The 19,959-nt window shown below is 34.9% G+C and overlaps 1 protein-coding gene across 5 annotated transcripts in view; it reads right to left on the bottom strand.

The window, feature by feature from the left end:
* dnc (phosphodiesterase dunce) overlaps positions 1-19,959 on the bottom strand; it is a 338,757-nt gene that overhangs the window by 208,742 nt on the left and 110,056 nt on the right. The window contains exon 1 of one of the 5 annotated variants that reach the window (XM_066391536.1): positions 18,752-19,006. The exons of 3 other annotated variants lie outside the window; for them this stretch is intronic. In XM_066391536.1, coding sequence (XP_066247633.1) covers positions 18,752-18,876 — 125 coding nt within the window. In that variant the 5' untranslated portion in view covers positions 18,877-19,006. Of the gene's footprint in view, positions 1-4,151; positions 4,546-18,751; positions 19,007-19,959 lie in introns of those variants that run through there. One more of the 5 variants, XM_066391540.1, reaches the window with a different exon arrangement.

The following is a 19,959-nucleotide window of genomic DNA, read 5'->3' as shown; positions in this document are numbered from 1 at the left end:
CTGTGGTTTATAATTAGCGACTGTGTAAGGAAAATTAAAATCGATCAAAGAGAACGTCTCCGCTCCACCTAGCGAGCAGGAAGCCAACTCGGGAAAATCGTTCAATGAAACTTGGAAAATCACTGCAAATTTATGACGTCATTTGTATACAACCTATGGATATTATTGAATTTTCTGCTTGCGGCTAGAGTAGGGGTTTCTATGATTTTAAACTTTAAGCAGTTGGCACTAGATGGCGCAATAAAATTTACATGAGCTACGCACAAAAAACATGAACATCTATGCCAAATGACTATTAATGGATTGGAACCATGACCAAAATAGAAAGTTTACTGAATTTTCTGAGATTTCGCCTAAATAATAAGGCATTTTACGAGCTAAATTTTAGGACTTTAAAAACATAATCTTCAACAGCAATAAACTAATAGCAAGAAAATAAGTGAGGCCAATAGTAGAACTACTGAAGTAATCTTCTACAATAGCTACGATTCTTTCCTAGTAATTTGAATATATCTAAAAGCCTTAAACGGCCGTACTGTATGGACAAAAATGAATTATTCAAATATGCATTATTTACTATGTTTATTAAGGTCGTAAGACTTACAGTCGCGAGATTAATTATTCGTCCACCAGAGTATTTTCTAAAAATCGTTTATAACACACACTAAATGTTGCGCTTGATTGAAAGTGAGTCTATATAAAATTAAACTATTCAGTTTTTATTAAATTAGCAGTAAAATAATTCTCAGTAATGATAAAAATTGCTTGAAAATAATAATGGTTTCAAAATCTAAGCCGAGCAAAATTATTCGTCCACTTTGCATCCACTTGCATTTTGATACGAAATGTCTTATTTTAATATTTTGTAGGATATTCTTTCGATTTTATAATTTCCCTCAACCTTTTAGGCATTTGATTCAACAAGTTTTTTTATAAAATTAACGCCTATTGTGGACCATTCCTCTTGGCTCTTGATTTTTAATTGTTCTTTACTGGACATTTGACGTTTTTTACCCTTCCTTTCAATTCTGACCATAAATGTTCATTAGGGTTTATGTCTGGTGACTGAGGCAGCGTTTCCAATACTTTTAGTATATTATATAATATAACCTTTACCTAACAATATACGCTTTGTGCTTAGGGTCATTGTCTTGTTCGAAAACCTATTGATCCAAAAGTCCCATATTATTTGCACTGTCTCGTAAATTGTTCTTAAGAATGTCTATATAGACAAAGCGATCTATAATCCTATCATAAAAATGAATCGACCCACACCATACCAAGACATACACCTTCAAATGAGAATTGAACCACCTCCGTGTTTCATCGTTGGATTTAAATATTTTGGTTTATGCACTTCCCCTTTTTTTCTGTACATTAAAACTTTTTTTGATTTTCCAAATAACTCAATTTTAGTTTCATTCGTGAAAATAACGTTTTTCCAGAATTTAATGTTCTTATTAATATACTGTTGAGCAAAGTCAAAACGCTTCTTTCTATTTACTTTATTAACAAACGGTTTCTTCCTAGCTACTCGTGCCCTCAAACCGTTCTTGTTCAACAATTTTCTTATTATAGTAACATGTACAACTTTTCCATAATTACTTTCAACACTTTTTGCTAAATCTGTTGCAGTAATATTTGGATTCATATTCACTTTCCTTATAATTTCCCGTTTCATGCGTTCGTTAAAGACGGATTTTCTTCGTCTTGCTGGCAATGTTTGGGTTGTTCTTGTTGTTTTATATTTTTTTATGATAGACTGAATCGTTGATCTGCTCCTTTCAACAATTTTGGCTATTGCCCGTTGGGATTTTTCTTCGGTATTTAATTTTATAATTAAGTCTCTTATATGAGTTGAAACTTCAGGAGATTTAAGATCCATTTTTATAAAGAACCTGCATTAACCTGCACTTTCATGAAAATAGTAAACAATACTCTCATATTCCAAATAATACATTTAAATTATCTTGAAAAAGGAAAAAAATAATAATAAACAGTAAATATTTTATTGCTTCTGCGAAGTGGACGAATAATTTTGCTCGGCTTAGATTTTGAAATTATTATTATTTTTAAGCAATTTTTATCATTACTGAGAATTATTTTACTGTTAATTTAATAAAAACTAAATAATTTAATTTCACATAGACTCATTTTCAATCAAGTGCAACATATAGTGTTTGTTATAACCGATTTTTAGAAAATAACTCTGGTGGACGAATAATTAATCTTGCGACTGTACATATGTATGTGGTATTAGTGATACGTTCTACACCAAGGTTGTGAAATAGTTTAATGACTCGAACGTTCGGTTTAAATTTTCAATTAATTTTTATACCAACGGTACGCATCCACCTCATTCTAATTGAAATTTAAATACAAATCAAATGCAGATATTATTTGGTCCATCTGCAATTTACCAAAATTTACCGGTAATTAGCGTTAAGCATTTCATCGAAGCAAAAATAGAAATATTTCTCTCAGTTGTACATTTTTCAAATGAATACTCTGTAAAATTTCACCCACAATGGTACGTACCTTTTCCTGACCTAAAAACAAAAAAATCCTCCCGGCCTTCATCGAAATAGGTGGCGCAGTCGGGTTGGATTAATTCGCCAGTACAAAGTTCTCCCTTGTTTGCAAAACTTTCAACATGGAAATTGTCTAGTTCCAAACATACTACGTAGGATTATGTCTCGTAAAACCCAGTAATGCCAGGCAGTAATAATTATAAGTTACGCTTTTGTTTAATTACCTACATAATATTACACTTTGGATAAACAACTAAAGTAATCCTTGTAATTAGTGTTAAAAAAACCGGTGGAAATTCATATAATCAAGACCCACGTTTGAGAGTAAACAAAACTTAATCCATGACTTGGATTTGGATCTACTATAAATCCAAGTTCTTGGCTTCAGCTCATGGAAATACCCAGTTTATTTGATGCAGGATTTCTGAGGCTTAATATGCGTTGATTAGCATTCAAAGATTCATGTGTTCAATTTTCAGTAATGGTCGGTAAACAAAATTAATGTGTAATGTGTAGGTACGCAATAAAAAGCACTGAAAATATCTTGATTAATAAGAGCGAATGCGGTCGTGAAATTTGATTAGGTGCACGTGCTGAATTTTTGGCAACATATTTGCAGAAATTCTTCATTTTCCAGTTGATTTTGACTTCGTTAGACTATTCTTTACCATTCCTCTAAGGAATACCAATGTTTTTTCAGACTTATTACATAGAGCGAAGGTTTCCTCCATTGGGGAGTACAACTTTAATTTAAAAAATAAATTTAACGGAGATGTTAAATTTCTTTGTTTAACATTTTTTCCGAAATTTCTTGAAGTGAAAGTTTCGCGAAATCACGAGACTAATCGCAAGCTCATGTGAAGTCGGCCCCCAAACTACAATTTTCACCTCAAGACCGAGTTAGGGATTATTTAGGTTTTGGTTTTAGTTGGAGACCGATACTGCAAATCGAAATTCTTGGTAGTCTCAGTGTAGCATGGAAAATTTTCCCAAATTATTATCTTTGATGCATGTAACTACTAATTCAAGTTTTTCATTTTACTTACAGTATAGCCCGCCAGATAATAACAGATTTTGGGTTAGTAGAGGGGAGGAGGGTAATAATTCGTGTATATAATGCGTTTTGATACTTTAGCAGACCGCCATATGATCTAAAGTACTGATATTTTTTTTGTTTATCAACAGGAATTTTGGCTCAAGAAGTAAAAAATAGATGTTTTATTCTCAACTTCTGAGTGGAATGATTAAAAAGGGATAGTGACATGGGATTAGTTTTTAGTACCTTAAAAATTAAGGATAACTGAAAGATAAATGGAGTTGGTTCCAAATGTCTGAATATTTTAGTTTTAAATTGCTCAAAATTTTAAAACAATAAACGAAGGTTTTAACGTTACTTTTCATAGGAAAATGCATGTAAAAATTGATGCAAAAATTAAAGATATTTATTTCGAGTTTTGAAGCGGAAAATTGACGAAAAAAAGATAGATCGGGTTAGTTTAAAATAGGGAAAGAATATGTTTGTGCAGCTGGAGGAAAGATGTAAGTTGTTCTCGAATTTCTGAGCGCAAGGACGAAAGGCAGTATGCTCACAACCATCAACATTGCAAGGAAAAAGCTCACCCCCTCGGGAATTCTGATCCAACAACAACGGTCCACCCTCTTCGCCTCCTTAATACACGTTTCTCGAAGGCGGAGAAATCGTCATTCTTCCTTCTCTGCATCTTTCGGTTATATTCACCTCACATGAGAACAATAAGTAGAAAAGCACTTTAAAAAAGCCAAAAGACGAACATATAACGAAAATATAGTATACGTTGGCGAATGTGGAAAGACACACGAAATCTATGTCAAAACTGCACACAACACCAAATAGAACACTAATCCAACTTTGGCACACGTTCTTGTTTACAGCACGGATCCCCGCTGGGCGCAAGTGTCATTTCGTAGATTTTTCTTCCAGAAAATCCATTAAATTTCGAAAAAACCGGCGACCTATCAACACTAGCAAGACATTGTGACTCAACAGCTGATACGCTGATGGGCCCTCTGTTGAAATCACTAGTACGTTCGAAAATTTCATTTCTTTAGTGTGTATCTATATTAAAAAATATACTGAGGCACATCTGAAAGTATGCATGTGTTTAATAATTGAATGGCTTAAATAGCTTTGCTATTTTATAAAGGCAAAGTTTCTAAGGGTACAAATTTGTCCCATATGGAGTTATAATATCCGCTCGACGTCCACCTAGGGACCTAACAAAGGAATTTAACTTCGAAACTAAGTTACCCTGGTAGAGGCACATCGTAACTGATTTCGCTCTTATAATATAGTTCTGGATCGCACTCCCATCGAGTTTATATTAAGCCACTGGCGATGAAAATAGCATTTTCATATACCGAGACTGTCACCAACTTGTATAGGGTCCAAAATAACTCGCTTGTGCGTCTCATGGCGATATTATATAGAACACGTTATCATTTCCATTTCCTTCGCGATTTTTAATTGTCAAAAATGCTGTTGGACAAGTTTCTCTCATTAAAATGCTTCCTCTGACAATATTAAACAAAAAAAAAATAAATGTAGGATTTTAGAATATTGTCTGGATATAAATGGATGCATCAATTCCGAGCCAAAGGAAGTCAGAGCCAATTTAGGTAAATTGGATTACAGGGCAAAAAAATGGGATCACGTAACAACTGACAGTTCGATAGGGGTGTCGTCTTATTTAGGTTCTCATTTCAACAGGTGGGACGTTTATTTGGGGTTCCTTGACAAATTGCGAATTGCATTTCTCAGGATTTTTTGTAGTAATTTACTCATCTTGATTTTCTTACCAATGGGAAAATAAACGAACATCAGAGATAGGTGCTGATACTTTCTTCAGATTGATTTTAAGCTGGCTCAATACATTATTGATTGGCGGCTTCCTGTCAGGACGCCTTATCCATAGTTTTGGAATAGTTTAATAACGGCTTAGAGTAATGAAAAGCATAAAAAGACCGTTGAAATGGAGATATTACTCACCCCTTCTTTACGTGTAATCAAATATTAATTGAAGTTTCAACTAGAACTAATCCGAATTATAACCCGTATAAACTCAAATTGACTCGGTCGTTATCCAAAATAGAGCCATTTCCTCCTCTCTCAATTATACTTAAGAAACTTGGCACTGGTTGCGGTCATTATTTGTGCTAGATAATTAATTTAGACTCTTCATACATTTGCTTCAAAACGGAAGAGCGTACGGCAAAGTATCGCTTAATATATTTCCTAGTGCAGAACCCATCAAAACTCTACAAAATAATGCAATACCTTCTATAATTCTACTTTGAATCGAATCTTAATTATTGCTTCCCCGCCCTGAAACGATAAAACTAAGATTTCGAGCTCCTTATAGACTTCATTAAGGAACCATAATGAAACCCCGATATCTCAGTGTTAATTATCCGCGACGCCCCAAATTTCATCTAATTTGGCTAAAAAACGAAGCTTTTCGCTTAAAGCCATTAGACGAAGATTTTCTTGCTAGACTTTTTGGTCATCCGTTCATCAAGTGCCCTCAACTAAGAATTAGGGAGAGGTCGTCATGTATTTTTACCAATAAAGTGGCCCAATACGTGACTGGCCAAAAATAAATTTAGGAGATTTCACAACTTTACTTATACGACGTACCCATTTTGACCAAAAATCAATAAATATAGTTAATTTCGTAGACATTCAGGTAATAAACCAGGTAAAAAAATAAAAAATTTCGTGCAACGGCAGTCGCGTGCGAAGAGCATCGCTTTCCACACTAGTTATGAAAATTTCCACGTTTTCCATATACGAGTGATCCCAAAATTAAGGTCTCTTAGTTTTTCTTTTTTTGAAATAGAAAAAAAGATTATTTTTAATAATTAATAAATGATTTTAAAGCTTGAAAATGTTTGTATTTTTCCACATAACCACCATTTCGGTCAATGAATTTTTATAGGCGCTGTGTTAGTTTTTGTATGTCCATGTCATATCAGTTCGCCGCGTTGCTGTTGAAGAAACTTTGGACCGCTTCTTTCACTTTCGCATCATTGCTGAAGTGCATTCCGCCTAAATGATCTTTTAACTTAGGAAAAAAGTGGTAGTCACTGGTTGCCAAGTCCGGACTATATTGTGGATGTGTAATAATTTCCCACCCAAACTCTTGCAGGAAAGCGGCGATCGTACGAGCAACGTGGGGGCGAGCGTTGTCATGGGGAAGGCACTCTCCCTTGACCAACATTCTTCTTCTGTTCTGAAGTGCCCGTTTAATTTTTTAAAGAGTTTCACAATATCTGTCTGCGTTTATTGTGTTTCCATGATCTGTAAAGTGGACCAATAATATCCCCTTTCGATGTCAAAACACAGTTGCCATGACTTTGCTGGCAGACTGGCATCACTTGGAGACATTTTTGACATCCATGCACAATTCTCTATACACTTCCGGTAATTAGCAATGAGTTTCGATTAGTTTAACGCCTTTTACGTTTAAAAACCGGATAACTGTTCGAACTTCGCTTCTGGTGGTAGCGAGAAGCGGGAACTCCATTACAAACGATTTCCCAGCCAATACTAATTAAAAAGGTAAAGTAAGCGATGACTGGCTTAAAAGTGAGAGAAACAACGAATACGGTACGATGGTTAACAGCCAGGCGAAATGGGTGCCTGCGGCTCTAACGCTTTGCAAACCTTACTTTTGGGATTGCCCTCGTATTTCTGAAACAGATTTCCTTAAGTCATTGTCGTCATAAATTACACTGCTGACTTAAACATTTTCAATGCTGTATGCGTTGAGGGTTTGGATAGGTCCAGAAACCGGAAAATCATTTCGTAATTTGCATTATATAACCCGTAGCTAACAAGCGGTTAAGCCGATTTTACCCCTTTCATCCCCATTAGGCTCGATTTGAATAAGGTTAAAGCATTTATCTTGTTCAAGAGAGGTTATTCCAAAGTTTTTGTTGTCCTGAGGTGCCATTTAATGGCATCGAATATCTGAGCCTCTGCAATAATGGGTTTTCATGGTAATTAAGACAGTCTCATTCTTTGCGTCTTCACTTGAAAATGGCGCAGATGAAGTGAACTGCCATAAGAAGTTATATTAACAAAACGTGAATGGTAACGATATATTATACATTTTTTTCTTCAATTTTATAAGAAACTGAGCGCAAAACAAATCCTAATAGTTATTTACCTAACATGTGCTGTATTTTGCCGCACCCTCATTGTAGTTGACCGAACGACGAGAAGCGGATTTATTTCTTTAAGAAGTTGCGCATTTTATTTTTATTAGAGTTTTATTTTTGTTTTGAGATTATTTAGAGTGAAATTCATAGGTGTGGAAAGTTCACTTTGATACCTACAATTTTTTGAAATTTCCAATTTTAATAGCATTGTCCAAGTGTAATTTCTATTGCCCTCAAGTGCAATTGTACTATGCCACTGCTTCTTTACTTATGTAGTTCGCTCCTTCTTGTGTGTTCAGCTTAAGTGGAGAATGTTGATTCAAGTTTCTGTTCCCACATCTGGAGGATGGTTTGTTAGTTTTAACAGTGAGATGACTTTAGCTGTTTTGTACCTTGAAATAAAGTATTTTCTAGCGTTCTGAAGCCTGATAACATTCTTCCGCGGATACTGGACAATATCCATAAAATACTATTTACTCCAGACCAAAGAAATGTGCTACGTGTTCGCCTGCTTGAACAAACAACTATTTCCTGACTAAGCCTGGACGTGGCAAATCTTTATCCCCTACTCCAGAACAACCATTTTATGGCTTTATTTCGGATTTGTTCCTCATCTAGTTGGAACAATTTCTTTCTAAAAATAAAGTATCGTGTCTCTTTCCATAACTAAAGCGTCTCAGACTAAATGGAGAAAGATGTATAAAATGAAATACTATAATAGCAACCCAGTTCCATTAAATAAGACTTCCTGCAGGGACGTGTGCATATCGACCGTCTTGTGAGGAGAAGAAATCTTTAAAATTCTAAGACTAAACGACACTCACAAGGAAAATGTTTCCTCTAAGTTAAGCTCTTTGTTCGAAAACAAGCAAAGCCAAGATTAAAATACGTGTTGGAGTGACGGTTTTATCGCTATATAGTCGTTTTAGTTGGTTCTACAGCATTTCCGTTCTCTGGATTTTTCGTCCCAAATCTAATTTATTTAAGGCCAGCACTTTAGTCTTGTGGATAACTCTGGATAGGAGTCAATCTCTAGTTATCCCGGAGTAACGTATTCGATTCGTTAAATTAAAATGGGAATAAGGTTCCCATGAACATGTGTCCAGAAATGCCACCAAAGGGTATCCATGCAGGTTTTTAAATGAATTTTATGACTTGTTTTAAAGCAAGAGCTCCGAACTCAAATTCATCCACCCTGTATAATACTTTCCAGAACAAATTAATTAAACTGAATTGTATCGCCAAAAGCCTTTATTTCTGCTTTACCATTGCATTATACAAAACTAGATTTTCTCTCGCATATAAGCATGAAGCAGCTGTGAATACCATTCATTTCAAATTAGAATCTGTACCGACCGAGGGCAAATTGGGATAACTTTTAACAATATATCAGTTAATGTTCCGAAGCCGGAACTTTATTAGACATTCATGAGGAACAAAGGGTCCATTTAACCCAGCGGAATTAAAATTTTTTACCCCCTCCGCCTTCATACAAAAACAATGGTAATCTAATGAGAGTTTCTTGTTCCGGAAAAATGTTCTAAAACTTGAATTGGCTTCGTGGAAAATTAGATGCGAACTTTCGGGCTAAAGGCGACGTTTTTTACTTTGAACTGAAGACATATCCAGAATATTCTGATAGAGTTGCAAGGGCATTTTTATTAGAATACCGCCTTAGAAATTCCCAAATGTTTGAGAATAACAAACAACTCTGATGGATATCCTCTTTGGACCTAAGCGAAACTTATCCCTTCGTCAATTTTTAATAAGAGTATGTCTCTCTGATGCCTACAGCGAAATTAGTATTATGTCGGGCAGGCTTTCGAAAAATAATGTTCCTTCTTTATAATATATCATGATGTCAAAACGCCCAACTTCCATCAATAAAACTGCCCTATCCTATGATGGCCAATATCTAACGTTCTTTGTATTGTGAGAGCTTATTAAAAAGCCATATATCTGAAGTCTGAACAAACGGAGTAGAAATATTTCTAGATGATTTAAACGAGATAAGAATGCGACGTTTTCACCATCTTCAAGTTATGTAAATAAATCTTCGCATAGTGGAGACTCGATTTAAGGATCTTACAGGTCACACATGGAAAATGTTACAAAAAATAATAAATTTCAAAAATTATAACAATAAAAATAATCTTTGTAAGCCAAAATAATACTTCAAGCATTGTATTATAAAAGAATAGTGGAATGTGTGGATCCATAAGTAAAGATATAGTGGCGCAGAGGAACTGCATTTGAAGATACTACAAATTACACTTGAAAAAAGTTAAAAAATTATAAATTTCGAAAAATTTTGACTAAAAACTAAATCTTCACCTATGAATTTTTTGCAGAATGATTGCTCAAAAATAGCAAATAAACGGAAAAACATGTAACTTCATAAGTAAAGAAACAATATCCTAGTAGGGCCGTATTTGAGGACACAAACTGCATTTGAAGAATTTCGAAAAATATTGAAATAGGCCTTGTGCACATTAATATATTGTGGGCTGAATAATCCTTTCAGGAATTATGAGTAAACAATGAAATTTGCACCTTCATACACAGAGTTGAAAAATATTCCAAAATTAAAAAATGTTAGAAAAATGAAAATATTTAAGTCATATTATTTATTTTGCTATCAGTTCTACTGTTTGCTACAGCTCAGAAAAATCTGAGAAAATACGTCGATTTTTAAGCGCTATTATAAAAGAGTAAAACCGCAACTTTTAAGTTATGTTCTGGAGATTTATTGGCCTTTTAATATTGGGTCCGTAACAGATGGCATGTTTCCTTTCCCCTCAGAAGTTTTTGTGTAGTAAGCTTTCAATTGGTTTTCATCGCTGAACCCCAATTTGGGGCGAATCACGGATTATGTGGGAAACTTTCTATCTTTTACGTAAAACTGAAACATGGTTTACGGTAAAAAAAGCAGGTGCGTGATCCAATAAGGCCTCGTTTAAAAGCCAATTTCAAAACGCATTAAGTTTTTGGGGTAAAACTGGAATTTATCTATATAGGCCTTTCTTAGTCTTTGTTCTGATATAAAGGAATTCGTAAAAGCATCTCTATGCAAATATAAAAATATCACTTCGACGTGGCCTATTTCAACCCCTATTTATTTCTCCAAACTAAAACAGGGAAGCCGCTGTTACCCTTTTTGAAGTTGAGCATATTTATTGAGTAATCCGGAAAACTCTCTTCTTATTCGTCTTGCGATCTTTAGTTTTTTGTTTTGTTTTAAAAGAAAAGGGAAGTAGGAACAAAATTTGATATAACTCCATTTTCCCATTTATGGGGGTATTTCCATTAAAAGTCGTAAAGATGTATTTGAAAACTGGGATCGTAATATTAAAAGTTTAGACAAAGTGAACTATAGTACACTACATTTTAAAAATATTAGAAGAGCCTCGGAGTTACGACAAAACTAATAAAGTGGAAGTTTTCCTATAGAAAGAAGGGGATTAAGCGTTACTGGATTTTCTCTACTTCAGGAAAATGCATTTTATATCTCGCCATGCGAATTGCATAATGGAAAAGGCTAATCTCGTTTAAGAAATTACCCAATGAAACAACTGACAAAAAAGTGGAAATGTTTCCCTGAGAATTAGGGTAATGGTTAACGGTATTTTTAAATATCTCATACCATTACTACTGCTGTGTTTTAAAACTTACCTACTTATTCATGTGGATTAATTCTTGGGTTGTGGTCCTTTGTGTAATGAGAAACTCAAAACTTGTACAATATACATATTTAAACCTTTCGACGCTGATTGGTGTCTTCACCAGTATACAACATTAAGAGCGGCAATCAGTAGTACCAAGCACCGAAAAGTAGTTTTTGCTTTTTATACTAAGATAATGATAGTATTTTGTGGTAAGTTTTATATTATGGTTTTGCATATTTTTTTAAATGAGTTTTACTTTGATTAGTTAATTTTTACATTTATGAGCCCAGTATTACTGATTTACGCTCCTAATGTAATGCAGTGATAAAAATGCCAATCAGTGTCGAAATATTTAGAAATACTGCGAAACTTTCGAGAGATTTTAGTGTTCATTACGTAAAAGTCATCATAACATCATATAGGTTAAAGAGCGCTGCAACGTTTAAACGTAGCAAGTATAATCCATTTATTTAAATAATTAATGTCAAACATGATTTAAATATATAGCAAGTTCTCCAATGTTAGCAAAGTGCTTATTATGAAATAGCTTAATGGTTATCAAGATCTTTTGAGAACTGGATAACACAACTTAATATAAGTTCCCTGAGAATGTTCTAACTTTCCCAAATCGAATCTGATTTAGAAACACATGAGCATAACTCAAAAGCTAAACCGGTTTCGAGCAAACTTACTTATATACGGGTGAGTGAATTTTTACAAGTTAGTGTTGATATTGATTTTCCTATATTTTGATGCAATTGTTGTGAAAAGGATTTAATAAACTGTTGCTATGAAATCCCTCTCTCATTCAAAATGGAACTAATCTGAGCCTGAATATTTATCGAGACCGCTTTCCATGCAAATTTTCCATTTTTAGGAAAGAGATACCGTCTCGGCTCACCGATTTTAATCGGCCTTTAACTGCGGCTATTATAATTATATTTTTGAGTTCGCCAATTTCATACATTGATATTTCAATAGACCGACAGAAAAACCGTTTCTTTTTACAATTGGGGGAGTGGAATGATTCTATAGCATAAAACCGAAAACTTCAATTCTAAGACAAGAACAAAAATGGAAATTTATATATCTCCAACATTAGCCAAGTTTTCCACGATATCTTTGTAAAGTTAAAATGAAAGGCCGCAGAAGGGGAGAGGGGATGAATGAATTTGTTTAAAGTTGTTCCAGGTCTGGCTATTAAAAGTTAGAATGGCAGTTTGCGCTTGTTTTAACGAAGTATTTTGGTTAATGAGGTGAGATATATCTCGGGAAATATTGTGACTTTTGGACAAGAAAAGCGTAAATTCTCTCAGAATTTTTAAAGGCAAGAAAGTTCACGTTTCTTTTCCAATCTCCATTCAGCTGGTGCCTTAAATAAGAAAAAGGGTATTCCCCTTAACTTGGTATATCAGTGTATGTCTTGAAAAATTTTTAGGGGGGGTATGTTAATTTTTCTTTTCATTTTTCAAGTCAAATTGAAGTAAACTAACCCGTCCTTAAAAACTTGTCTAAATCTAGCTGGTTACAAATTCAATAATTCTTTAACAATGTTGGATTAGCCAATGATGGAAAATACCATTCTTGGCGTATGCGTTAATGGCTTCCCGTATTTTTCTGTTTTTTCAACACATACCTCATCCTGTATAAAGAGAAGGAGTTCTCGTCGTATGGGGAGTGAATTTAAAACCGTGAAATGTTTCAAATTTTTGACCACGAATTTTTGGAAATGCGAAAGATTGTAATTTTTTTTTCAATGCCGGGTAGACTATTGGATGGAATTAATTCTCTTTTGTACATTAATGAGGCGCACGTTCTTCTCTCTTCTAAATAAATGAAAACAAAAATTAATCTGGTTATTGTAATTTTTAAATTACTGATTGCTATTTTACACGATTTTGCATTTGTTCAATTTCTATTAATTACAGTTGTTGCACCTTTTAAATTGTAATTTTCAAATAAAACTGTTAAAAAAGTTTTAATTGAGACGAAGTTTTGTTTTTAAATTCCATAAGCTCCTTTCTGCACGTCGCTGGTGATAATCATTTTTATTAGAAATTATTTCTTGTTGCAATTCTGATAGCGCCTGATAATGTATCTATAAGTAAAAAAAGGCATATTTTAATAGAGAAATGGAATTTCATAAAATGTCGATATAGTATGTTCAACTACGTAATGTTCAAAGATTTCTCAAAAACATCCTAAGGTAGAAGGCCCCACAATTTACCCAATATGCAAGAAGAATATTCTATCCTGAATCGCATTTCCCAAATTCTTGGTGAAAAATTTAAAATATTTCACGGCTCTAAATTAGAAAATACCCAGCGCCAATGACTCACAGCCGAAAGACGACGTCTTCTACATCTAAATAATTTCGCTATAATAAACCATTGTTGTTTACTTGTTAACGTCAAATTGCAATGCATAAATACGCCACACTTAAGCAAACTTTTCTTGATTTTCCAAAGATTTTCCCATCTCTTTATCAACTGATTAACTAACTCATTTTTCGCAGGAGTTAGCTGGGAACAGCTGCACGAAACACTATTAATCTACCATGTTCTTACGAAGGCGCAGATAGACAAAGCGCACCTTAAAAATGTCTTGACTAAATGCGGTTCGTTTCGTAACTAGTTACATAAGACAGTAGGTTAATTACGTAGCTCAGTTGACAAATGCAACAAAAAGCAACAAAGGTGTTTCAACAAAAACCCATTCAAACTTTGATTAGATTAAGAACATCTCAGATCAATGTTCTCCCCAAATTCTTGCAATCATACTAAGCAGCAGAATTTGGAAGGAAATGGGCCAGATACGCTGGATAAAAGCAACAGTGACGACGATCGATAGCAGCAAAGGCTAAATGAATCCTGCAGCGGCTGCTCCTTATGCCATTACATCTCCTGTTGCATAAGGTATACAGGGGATGTAGAAATCTTATTGCCCTCCTGAGGATGTAATTGTACATGTCGTCCTTATTTCACCTCTCTGATTCTCTCGGATCGCAAACACGCTGTTAGACTGGACCTGAAATCCTACAAACTGACCATTAATGGACCTGCGGGACGAGCGATGTCCACGTAAACCAAACGAGAACAAAGTAAATGCAGTCGGTGCTCTAATGAAGGGCAGACCCGAATGAAATAAATTTCATGCCTCGTTCGAGTTTTCTATTGTGTCAGGAGATTTAATGCGAATTATAGCCGGACAGCAATTTAGTTCGGCTAATGAAGACTTCTATGAGAATCCAAAGGGTATTTAATGGGATTTTAGTGTCCCATGGCACTCTTGCTGGATTTAACGTTCCGGCTCGGTGAAGTGTACAGGATAGTTGTTTTTGTTCAGAGGTTAATGAATAAAATAGCATTAGAGCACAGTTTGGGATATCCCATTGTAATTGACTCTATTCAGTGTATTTGGAAATGCTTTTCTTCATGCAACTATGTGGCGCGCAAAGTAAATGTAGATAAGTGGGAAATGATAAAAAATTATTAAATATTATAATCAAGAGGGTAAATGTATGAATTGTTATGATGAGAACAAATCTCCTACGAAACGACGATGTGCGATCATGCTAGAATCGATGCGATAGAGCAGCCGAGGGGCGACATGAGCATCTTACATGGCAATGATTCGTAATCTACAAATTGCTCGAGAAATTTTGGAAATTTGGAATTTTGAATGTTCTCGCGCCAAAACTTAATGATAAAAGTTTGGGTAAAAGCCTCCGCTGACAGAAAATATTTCAGCTTTATTGTGAAGCAACGTTTTGAAATACTAAAAATTTATTTTGAAAATGGGTGTATTTGTCTGAAATAGCGCGAAAATTGCGCAGGTTTTTTGAAGGAAAAGAAGCACCATCGATCGAAGATATTCGAAAATTTCTGAGAAAACTGCGTGAAACTGGAATTCTGGTAGATAATGCGCGTATTCGGCATGCTCATTCGAGGCGCTTTGCCAAAATAGCCGATTTTGTGGCTCAAAGTATATGCGAGAATCCAAGAACATCAACTCGACGCAGAAATCAGCAACTCAATATTCGGCGAACTACTCGGAGGCGGATTCTTCGGAAAGACCTCGGTATATTTGCGTACAAAATGCAACTCGTCCATGAAATTAAAGTGGCCGACCTTGGTGCCCGTTTTCAGTTTGCTCAGTTGACTTTAAAAGAATTGAATAATAACCTGAATTTCGACCGAAAAATCATCTTTTCGGACGAGGCGCATTTCCATCTTGGCCTCTATGCGGACCAACAAAACTGCCGTATGCGGGGATCAGAAACCTACACGCCATTGTTGAGAAACCAATTCATCCTTTTCGAGTTACCGTTTAGTGCAGATTTTGGAGTGGTGACGTTATTGGACCATTTTTTTTTCGAAAACGACGATGGAGTCAACGTTTCTGTTACCGGACATCGTTACAGAGGTATGATCACTAATTTTTTATAGCTCGAATTAGAGGAACTTGACCTGGGGTGGCTTTGATTTCAACAAGATGGGGTGACATCTCATACCACACATGCCACGATCAATCTTCTGTGCACCAAATTCAACAACCGCATTGCTAGACGGTTCGGCGATGTGAACTGGCCGCCTCGCAGCTGCGATTTGACGCCACTGGATTTTTTTTTGTGGGGCGTATTGAAAGACAAGATGTATGCTAACTATCCACAGAAAATTGATCACTTGAAGCAGAACGTTCGCGAAGCTATCGCCGTAATACCGCTGGAAGCAGTGGGGCAAGTACTCGATAATTGCTCCTTGAGAATGGCCTACTGCTGTGCCAGCCGCGGCCATCTAAATGAAACCATACTCCATAGTTAATCGGAATGTACACTTTCTAAAATAAAACAAAGATAATCGAAAAATAAATCGTTAGTTTTTTATCCTATCTGATTATAAATTCGACTAAAAGATGGCCCACCCGTTATTTAGGGGAAGTTGTGTTAAAAATTACTTTGTGTAGAGTGAATTATGAACGCATTCCTACAAAAGATTGGTCTTATACAGAGGATCCACCATTATGTTGTATACATAAACGACATCTTTTGCAAAGCCGAAAGATGTACTATATTTGTACATATATGTATGTAAGTTTGAAAATACTTGATGCCAGACTTGAATGAACTGGAAGTTTGGCAAGAAAATTGCATTCATTCACGAGACTTTGCGGCGGTGTATTGAAGAGTTTCCAACAGAAAGTTCCTCAAAAGAAACAGACCAAGAGAAACCAAAAGGCATTAGTAAAAATTTATCTAATTAAGTCTGCGGCTTACCCACACGTAAGTTTGTACACTTTGTCTAACTTCTGATCTCCGAACTTTGTTAAACTAAGTCATGTCGGGGTTTGCTTTCGAGGAGCACCTAATACTTATTCTTTGCAAACACTTTTAAAAATGAAGGAAATGCTAAAACCACTTCCAATCAGTTTTCAGTTTTAACATTTCGAAACAATTTTTCAACCAAATTGTTGATCGTCGTACTTTATGCCAAAACACGTAGAACATTCGCTATGTTGGCAATTGTAAATCAAATTTTATCCACCGCTTTCCGTGATTTATTTATATCACACATCCGTTTATTCGTAAATTTGTTGCATTAATCACACAGAAATTTGGATTTAAAATTATTTCCCAGTGGATGCTGTGCTATGTTATGTTCACGGAGCACATTTCTGTGACAGAAAACTGATAATTTTGAAAATATGACACCACCTTACAGGCCTGTGAATTGAATACTCAAATACATAATGCACCTACAAAACAGTTCTGTACATGCCGAAGATACCTTCTGAATCGCTTTAAAATTCCAAAGATGCAGCGAATTTAAGTGAGAACTAGAAGTCCGCCACTTTAGATAGAATGTAAAGCAGCCATTTTATGTTTATGTGCACTCTAAATGTGCATTTGTTATTCTTTACTGTCTGCATTTATAAGCTGATCGAAAATTGTGGTAAAAAATCTACTATCTCTTGGTAAATCCTCCAATGGATTTCATTTTGGACGAAAGACTGAGGTGTGAGGTATCCTTTTGTATGGTGGAGTAAAATTGTGAAGGGAGGATTTTTTTAAAATTTGCTTCTCATTAAGCTCACCGGAAATTTACAATGACTTCAAACAGATTAAACTTCATGTTAAATGCAAAAAGTAGTGAGATTCAATTCGCTGCTCGTTAGGCTTAAACTTACTGAGATCACATCAAAAACTCCTCTTTATTCGAATATTACCAAATGTTACATTAGATATTCCAATATTGCGAAAGCTTTCAGAAGTAAGTCTTGAGAGGTAAAGAAAACCTAAACATAAAAATTTTGAGGCAGCCGAATATAAAATAGTCTGAACTCTTGATTACCTAGGAATACTTTCTTCTTATCCTGTCTGGTTAAACTGCCTTTTGCTCTATGCAAAAATTCTTGAAAGTCTGTATAGAACATCGCAATATTTTACTGCAGTTCTCTTCGAATCCCAGAAACGTGTCAGTAAGCACAAATGGAAGTTAGGGAACATTTCTGAGTTAACCACAAGAAATTTAATTAGCAATGTCAACAAAAATAATAATTAAGTCATTATGTATTTTTCGGAAATAGAAAGGAAATACCTTTTTTTGCTTGTTGAATGAGAATCAACTCTAATTGAATTTCGAATTAAGAGATCTTGAAGGACATTCGAAATACTCGAGTATTTATTGGATTAAATTTTAAGTTAATTTACAGACATTTACGGTTAAATATTCCGAAGTATTCTTACCTCGCAAAGAAAATTAGTAAGAAAAATTATTACTTCAAACAGTTTAAATGAATTGCTGGCAAAATCAACGAGACAATTCTGAAACATCCCATAGAGAGTTATTTCAATGTCTTGCATATTTTTCCAAAGTTTAACCATGGTCATCTTTTAGAAAAAAGAAGCTTATATTTTCGGTAAGTCCATGAAAACAATTTAAGACGAAAAAGTGAATTTTTGCGTTTTTCAATAGCTTTCATAGTCAAAATTTTCCTGAAAATAAGTATATTAAACAGACATTTGATTTTTAACCTTTATGTTGATGAACACCTATTTAAAAAAATTTTCACAAGCCCAGCGGTCAGAATAGCGGGCACAGTCACCAAATGTTAAACTAGGTGTGTCAACTTAATAAAATGATGAGGAATTAATAATAAAATAAGAAAAAAATGAAGTAATTAATTAAAAAAACTTTGCAAAAATATGCTACAGATAGAGTATTTTCCCTTTGCACCCAATAAGGGAAACTCTTGATTTCGCTAACAGTTCACTGTTCTGTCTTCAAGATTGTAGTACTTTTGCCCTTAATCCAACAAAATGGTTAAGTTCTTAATAACCCTAAACAAACTACTTACCTACAAATCCAACTGTGCCTTCTGCGCGGCTGAGCAGCCGGTGGAGGTACCAGAAGGTGGCTTCCTCCTTCGGGAGGTCCGATGCGCACCTCGGGGATTTTTAACTCCCCTCCGCCCCCGCTCATTTTGGCGAAGGCGGCCACTTAGATGGAAATTTTAAAGGAGTGAAGCACTTCGGCGCGTGAGGGCACATTGAGACAGGAGCAAATGGTGTGTCAGAGCAATGTCCGCAAGCCGTTTATTTTGAGAACGGTTAGAGTAGCGCGTCTGGAAAATATTACTTTCATGGGTCATGGAACAATGTTAGCTTTAGGTACCAGTTTTTGGGTGATGGAGCTTGTCAAATATTTAAGAAGTAAAAGAGAAAACCTGAGGCTATTAAAAAAAATTGTGACTCGATTGAAGATCGAGGCAAAAACCTAAGAGCGGGGCAAAAACCTAGGTAGTTCTATTTTTAAATATTTTTCAACGAAACAAACTTCTCTATAGCAGATAAGTCAAGCGGCCATTAATGGAAAATATATTATAAAAATCTATTTAATTTAATATGTTTCTTTCTCTTTTTATTTGAGCAATCGCTCTGAATTTCTTTTTGAAGTGAAAGCAATTTGAATTAGGTAGGTCTGGTTTCCAAATTTAATCCTATGACTTTATATTATGCAAAGGTAAAATTACCATATCTTCTCCTACCATCTAGATGGTTTAAAGGAGCATAGAGCTTTATGTTCAATCTCCAATCTTATCTGTGATACGTTTTCGTCAAATGATTTATTCCTCCAGGAAGCACTTTCTATTCACTTACAGGAGCATTCAGATGAAATTTCAATGGATAAATCGATTTTAGTGTACTGTGGGCAGTAACCATCGCTGTGCGTTGATAAAGGGGAATGCTTTTAGGAATTTGTAGCTTTTAAATTGACTTGCCGAATAATGGCGTCTCCTAAGGAATTGTATCAAATTTATGTGTTCACAAAAATCAATCATAATGATGCATTACATACTTGCCATTGTTATTAGTTTCTACAAGTTCTTCTCTAATTATTTAGAACTTCGGAAGTATGCAATAGAAACGTGATAGTTTCACTCATGTCGAATAAAATTGTTTAGGTAAGTTTTATTGAAACAAAAACTTGTTAAAATACGATATTACTTGGTGATTTTCCTCAAGTTTTTAAGTCTTTTTTAAATCTTACTTGTTTCGAACATGA

Source organism: Euwallacea similis, chromosome 7 (assembly GCF_039881205.1).
Source record: "Euwallacea similis isolate ESF13 chromosome 7, ESF131.1, whole genome shotgun sequence".
NCBI classification, from domain to species: Eukaryota; Metazoa; Arthropoda; class Insecta; order Coleoptera; family Curculionidae; genus Euwallacea; species Euwallacea similis.
The sequence above is the reverse complement of the archived record's forward strand: the minus strand, read 5'-3'. Positions and strand labels throughout refer to the sequence as shown.